Source organism: the organism of the source record quoted next, unplaced genomic scaffold (assembly GCF_019419815.1).
Source record: "Pyrus x bretschneideri cultivar Hongxiangsu unplaced genomic scaffold, Pyrus_bretschneideri_v1 Contig97, whole genome shotgun sequence".
Taxonomy (NCBI): Eukaryota; Viridiplantae; Streptophyta; class Magnoliopsida; order Rosales; family Rosaceae; genus Pyrus; species Pyrus x bretschneideri.
In genome coordinates, this window is record NW_025999839.1 from 566227 (window position 1) to 573057 (window position 6831).

A 6831-nucleotide genomic window follows, 5' to 3' on the forward strand; every position below is an offset into this window, starting at 1 on the left:
ATCAGCTCAATACCAAACCAGGTCTAAATCGAGTAGTTCCTCACCTAAAACTGGTGCTTGAAGTGAAGTGCGAAGACATCATCCTCATGTCCCAGTGAAAAATGACAATTGAAAATTACTTTTTCTTTTTTGAACAAACGATATTATCTACGCTAAGAGAATGGTGTGAATTAAATCTCATAATGAGCTAACAATAACGTGGTTTAAATTTACATTTGGCGAGAAACGAACCCAAAATCTCTTACTTAAAAGTGAAGAGAAATACCACTAAATGTAGTGCTAAATGGCGACAATTGAAAATCCCTCACACATGACGGACTGCGTGGTCTAAAATTTGCTGAAAATTTTATATTTTTTAATTTCTTTATGTGATAGAAGGACGTCACCAATAACATATGCCCGTCATTGCAGGTAAGGAGGAGTAGTTTGTGGTTGAGCTTCTGGCGGACCTAACCCCCTTCATTTTATTTTACATTCTAATTTGTTTTGGAGCGTAGCTGTAATACCTCATGACTTTAAGTGCACCGTAATATTAACGGAGTACATAAAGAGGATGTCAATATAAAATTTGTTTTAAATCTCACTTGTTTATTTTACTTTGTACTGTAACGTGATATTATTTTCCTAAAAGATTGTTGAATTATTTATGCTTTATGTCAATTGTGGCAGCCGGAAATTTATATTCTTAAATAATTAGTTCAATTATCAAAGAAAAATACATTATTTGTCCAAATTTTCTGCGTCAGTGTGGACTACTAAGTCAGAAGGGGTTGCAAGAATTTCTGCATCAGTATGGGGATCTGATGGATCTTTGCAACCGTTAGATCTTGCATAAAATAGAAGAGATGATAACTTGCACTCAGCATAGATATGATCCATGTAATACAATTACAGAGAAGAATGAAACAACATTTGACTGTCATTTGAACCTTCTTGTAGGTTCATACGAAGAAAACCTGGTTCCTATTTATAATTATAATAATTATTATTATTATTATTATTATATATATCGGCAATATATATAAATTACACGAACAAAATAATTCTACATATTGGATAAATACCGTAGGGTAAAAAGAATCACAGAACCGAGTTGCTGTAATCACAAGAAGACCAATTGTTCTTCCAAGGCTGGCAAAGGGAAGGCGTCCGAAAAATCCCTCCCGTAATGTGTTCATCCCCAACTTCTCCTCAGCAGATAAATAATTTCTAGGGATCTTACTCTAACAGATAGAGGAGGAACTGTTACCACACATCACGCAGATATCTTCCGTTCATTTGCAGATTTTTCACCAGGCTCTCGGCTTTGGAGCTGTCCATGCATCCCTGAAATCAAATAAACAATAACCGGCTTAGTACTGCATAAAATTACAATGATCGAATAGATTTTACCGCAGTTGTGAAAATTACAATGCCGGCAAGAATAGGTTTTCCAGGTACTGCATCAAATTACAGTCCTGTATCCGCCGGTTTTGTTTTATATTAACTTCATTGGTCCCGACAACAGGGATCTATATAATTTGCAGCCACAAAGATGTGGTAGGTGGTTTTAGTTTGTCACATTCATAATTGGTAGGTGACAATTGCAACCACATTTATCAAACCAGTAATTCATAAGCACGCATATTCGCACACCTGCTCCTGCACGATTGTGTGAAGAGTCCGGTGGACATCCCTGGCCATGCCCTTAGCATCACCACAAACGTAAATATAACCTCCCTGAGATATCATGTTCCAGACGTCTGACGCCTATACACAAGCCGAACAATGTTGTTAACATCTCAAATTAACCGAAAGAAAAACGTCAAACTGTTAAAGTATGTAGGCAAGAGAAGGTGCCAAACCTTCTGCATCATTCTATGCTGCACATATTCCTTGGTGGGTCCCTGACGTGAGAAAGCAACCACCAGCTCAGAAAGTGCACCGGTTGCTAAAAAGTTGTTCAGCTCATCTTCGTAAATGTAATCCTGCAATATTAGGAGTACATCAATTATCAAATGCCAGAATCAAATTAGGCAAGCAACCCAGCACGCACTGACGCTCACCCGCCAGAACCATAAATACATCTTTCTAGAGCATACTTACCATTTGACTATTTCTACATCCAAAGAATAATGTGGAGGATCCCAATTCCGCTCCATCTTCTTTAAGAGCCAATCTTTCCTGAAATGGTGAATCCATAATAACTTATAGTTTGCTCGGATACTGTAACTTATAAAGAGTGATAAGAAAAGTGAGTGGAAATCAAGTTAGCCAATAAATACCTGCAGGAAACCCCTGAATGGAGCAAATCCGGTTCCAGGACCAATCATAAGAATAGGTACTTTAGTATCAGCAGGAAGTTTGAAGTTGGATTGTCGAACAAAAATGGGTGCCCAGCTACAGTCATCGCTCTTCTCCAAAGGAATGGAATTCTGCAAAAGGATTAAAGAGAGAAAATTGGCATCCATTCGAAATTATAAGTTACTAAGAAAGCCGAACAGAAGTAACACAATTAAGTTTAAATCAACGCAAATGACATGCAGGAACAATGGCTAAAAATAAGCATATGTACAATCCCAGAAGAAGACAAGTGATTCTAGATTAAAGACAGCTCAGATACAAAAACAAGTCTGCCACAATGGTTAAGCTCTTCTTGAGAAACAAGAATGCAAAAAGAAAACATGTAAATTACCTTCATCCAGGTTGAACACACTCCTTTGTGGATCCTTCCTGCTCGTGTTTTCTCATGAACTAAAGCACAAGTAACGTGAATTCTAGAAGACGCCATCCTGTGGAACATATTTGTAACAAGTCTTTGATCACGTACATGTTAAATAAGATGTAAAACAAAAATTCAACCACAGAAAGTGATAAAGAAAAGTCACTTTATCTCATAGCATTCCTCCATTTCAATAGATAGTACTTTTTGTCTGAAGGAAACTCTTGGTATCTCAAATTGAGTTACTAATACGGAAAAGAGACAATTTGAGAGGAGAGAAGCAAGAAGAAAGAAACATTTACCTTGGGGATGACGAGATTGAATAGTATCTAGGCTGCAATCTTGGAGCGACTGCCGCGAAGAAGACACCAAGCGGAGGCTTGGCTGATGGAAATTCAGCCATGACCTCAAGAAGGCTTCTCTGACTTGCAACCACCCATTGTGCATATTCATCCTGCGCAAGCTTACAATAAGATGTTAGATACTGACAAACATCTAACAATTAGAAATTGGTGACGTAATATTAAGAGAGGTACTTAGTAGTTGGTTAATATCAAAGTACAAATTATATTACCTTCCCAGCTGGCGAAGCAAGATGTCTTAATTGATCAGCTTCAGTTGGGTCAGATGCATGTGCTGCTAAAGCGAGTAAGGCAGACTTTTTCGGAGAATTTAAAACATCAGCATATCGAGTTAGTGCTGTTCTTAGTGTGCATGGTGGGAAGGGAGGTGTCAAGGAGCTTCCACTTAGTGGTGTGCCATCCTCTCTATCAGTGTGTATTGAGAAGTATATTTCTGGGGACAAACCCAACAAACTTAGCGCCTCTTCCACAACTTCAGGAAGATTCTCACAGTAAACACCAACATGATCCCCAGTTTCGTATCTGAGAAGGACAAAAAGAACAGGCATGCATTAACCACCATGGGTAAGCAGTGGGCATTTCACTTTCAACATTATTTTAAAGCTTAAAATAGCTTGCATTCTCATAAACAAGAGGATAATACGCCTTGGAAAAGCAACTTACGTAAGTCCAGTGCCAGAAATATCAAATTCGAGATGGGTGCAAGAACGATCAGATGCAGGAGTATGAAGTTCTCTTCTGACAGCCACATTAGCTCTACATGTAGCAAAAAGTATGTCAAATAACAGATACCAGAAAGTTATAAAACAAGTTGCAGTCTTAGTCTTAGAAATATAAAAGATTATTTCATCTTTGTTACCTGCATGGATGTTGGGCATCAATGACAGCATGACCATTTGCATTATTCCAGCTCTTACTTTCTACTGATGCATCTGCAGCATCCTTAATTATAACTCGATACTCCAATACAGCGGCAGTGTACGGTGTAGAAACAGGTGACTTGACATCATCCTCATCTCGAAGCAACTGATCCAACTCAGGCCACATCAACTCTCGCCTAGAAGAGCAACAATGTAGAAATGTATGAGATTTTAATAAATAATTGATGAAAGATTATGATCTCAAGCGATTAACTCAAATGATTATCAAACTTCTTCATACCATGCAGAGAAGTCATCCTCAATGCATTGATCATCATCTCCAAGACCGACTTTAACAAGTCGCTTCCCACCTGAATGTGGTAACATTCTCGTTAGCTAACAGGAAACTGGAATGTGAATAAGTAAATGATAACTATGAACCAACTCTAAGCTAGAGTGCAAAAATCAACAACTCGATCGAGGATAAAGCTACATCATAGCAATGTGAATCATCTCAGAATGGCAAATGGTCACACTCCGACACAATTTTCATCATAACGGAACAAAACAAAAGTACCCAAAATAACATGAAGGCAAAAAAAAAAAAAATGTAAAGGCATACCCTGCGCAGCGAGGATCTCATCCACAACCACGGCAACCTGATTAACAACAATAAAAATACAAATCAAAACAGCCAAAGAAAACAGAATAATGTAAACTAGCATTCAAGCTTCAAATGGTAGAGTGACATGAATATTGGCTTTACTTATAATCAAAATTGCATTGCAAACCTTATTGAAATGCTCATACTGCCTGTTTCCGAGGCCAAACACTCCGTAGTGAAGATTCTTAAGCCACTCCCCTCTCTCTTCACCCTACAACAATCACCACAATTCGCAATTATAACCAAACATTCTAATTAATTTCGATCCAAAATCGAATTTCACACCACCACCTGAAAAACTTTGTTAATTACAATCCAAGAATCAAAATTTACCTCTGTAAACCATTTGTAAAACCTTGCAGCGTTGTCGGTTGGCTCACCGTCACCATATCTGCATCCACCACCAATCAAACATGTCATTTACGAAACCCAAAAATCAAACTAAATCATAAAAATTATAAAAAATCTAGTTGAATTCGGAACTTACGTGGCCAGGAAGAAAAATGCCAAGCTCTCATTCTTCAATTTCTCCTCATATGCTTCGTCATCGGCAGCGTAATCATCCTACCAAGTACACACAACTCCATTCAATCTCATGATCGCCAATGTAATTTTACAAAAAATACACCAAATAATCAATATACTTGCGAAGCATACCAAATCAACAACTTTGAATGTGACCTTCTCGTATCGAGCTTTTGCTTCCTCGGCCAAAGCCTGCATTTTTAAACCAAAAGAAACGTTGAGACAACGAAACGACGTCGTCGAACAAGTAGAAGCAAAGCATGAAAGGAACTAATAACAGAGCAAAAGTATCGATTGAAATTGAAGTGTTGATGGTAAAAGCAGACCTTGGCGAAGCCTTCGGCGGTACCAGTCTGAGTGCCGAAGAAGATGGTGACCTTCCTGCTGCCGTCGTCGACCTCCTCCGGCTCCGGTTCCAGCACGATGAGGGGCTTGGGAGGCTGGAGGACACGAGGCTGCTTCTGGGAACTGGATCGCCGCAAGACCAAAACGACGACGCAGCCGATGAGGACGGCAATGGAGGTGGTCAGGATCATGACGAACTCGCGGTTCTCGAGAATGACTGAGGTGACTTGGGCCCCCGAGAAGTCGGCGGAGGCGTTGGCGGGGTCCATCTTGCCCTTGATGATTGCCGCCATCAGATCCAAGGGTGAGACTTTCATCGAGTTGGAAGAGGACTCCATCTGAAAAGAAGCTGATTGGCAGCTGCTAAAGACGAAGTGGTGCCCGGAATCCGGTGGCGGCAACGGAGGTGTGAGAAAAGGAGTTGTCGGATTCCGGTGACGGGAGAGTAATTTTAGCGGGGACTTTTGGTGGTTGGGGTAGTTGGAGAGAGAGGGAAATTCCGCGTGAGGGCAAGGAGGGAAGGGAGTGGGTTTATAAACGAGGCTGGTGTGCGTGTGTTGGTGCGAAGGTGTGACGGAACCAAACGCCTACCAAACCAGACTGGTCAAATGCACCTAACGCTAACCATGGTTAAGTCAATACCTTTTTTTTACCATTTTTTTTCTTTCTAAATTTTTATTTTCTGCGGACGATATGTTAATTGTACAAAATACATCTCAACTGTGAGAGATGGATTCGAATTCGAGAGCAAATGCATCTAAATTATGAAGGGCAAATTCAAATTTGGATGCTAATTCCGGATATGCTTTTCTTTTAACTTTTTTTGATCAAATAATTTATTAAAATACTCGAAACACCGACATCAAGTGACGATTTGGCTAAACTCATATTTACTTTAATTTTCTTTCTTTTGATCGAGTATCATTTTATGATACTCAAAACATCGTTGTTTGATGTTATTATGTCGTCCACCTATACTATAACATGCAACATAAAAACATTATAAGAAGATTTGACTAAACCCTTATTTGCTTTTTTTTTTTCTTTTTTGAAATGAGTAATTTGTTATGGAACTCAAAATGTTGTCACGTATGTCATTGTCTATCTATATTATGACACGTAACGAAAAAACATGAGTTAGGAAAATTTCATTTTGACGGTGATGAATTGGTAAGAGTAAAATGATGATAATAAAGTGAAACGAGCGGAGAGATTTGAACAAGAATAATAACTATGGTAATGGCATTGTGTATTGGTGTGGTGAGATGGTGGTGGTTTAGTGCAACATGACACGCTTCTTCCTGTCGTTTTCTAATTTCTATGCGAGGAGGAAACAATACACAACCGGAAGAAAGATGCCTTAGGGTGTTTTGT

At 39.0% G+C, this 6831-nt stretch overlaps 1 protein-coding gene across 1 annotated transcript; it reads right to left on the minus strand.

The window, feature by feature from the left end:
- Window positions 1-981: 981 nt before the first annotated feature.
- Window positions 982-5977, minus strand: LOC125473787 (NADPH--cytochrome P450 reductase-like). The gene is made up of 17 exons (XM_048577080.1): window positions 5439-5977; window positions 5245-5304; window positions 5075-5151; window positions 4921-4978; window positions 4715-4798; window positions 4546-4582; window positions 4225-4294; window positions 3923-4120; window positions 3727-3819; window positions 3276-3585; window positions 3004-3155; window positions 2675-2771; window positions 2265-2414; window positions 2086-2163; window positions 1845-1967; window positions 1636-1749; window positions 982-1326 (listed from the first exon to the last, which is right to left on the minus strand). The coding sequence occupies exons 1-17, from the start codon at window positions 5793-5795 to the stop codon at window positions 1246-1248; spliced, it is 2139 nt and encodes a 712-aa protein (XP_048433037.1). The 5' UTR covers window positions 5796-5977; the 3' UTR covers window positions 982-1245.
- Window positions 5978-6831: the final 854 nt, after the last annotated feature.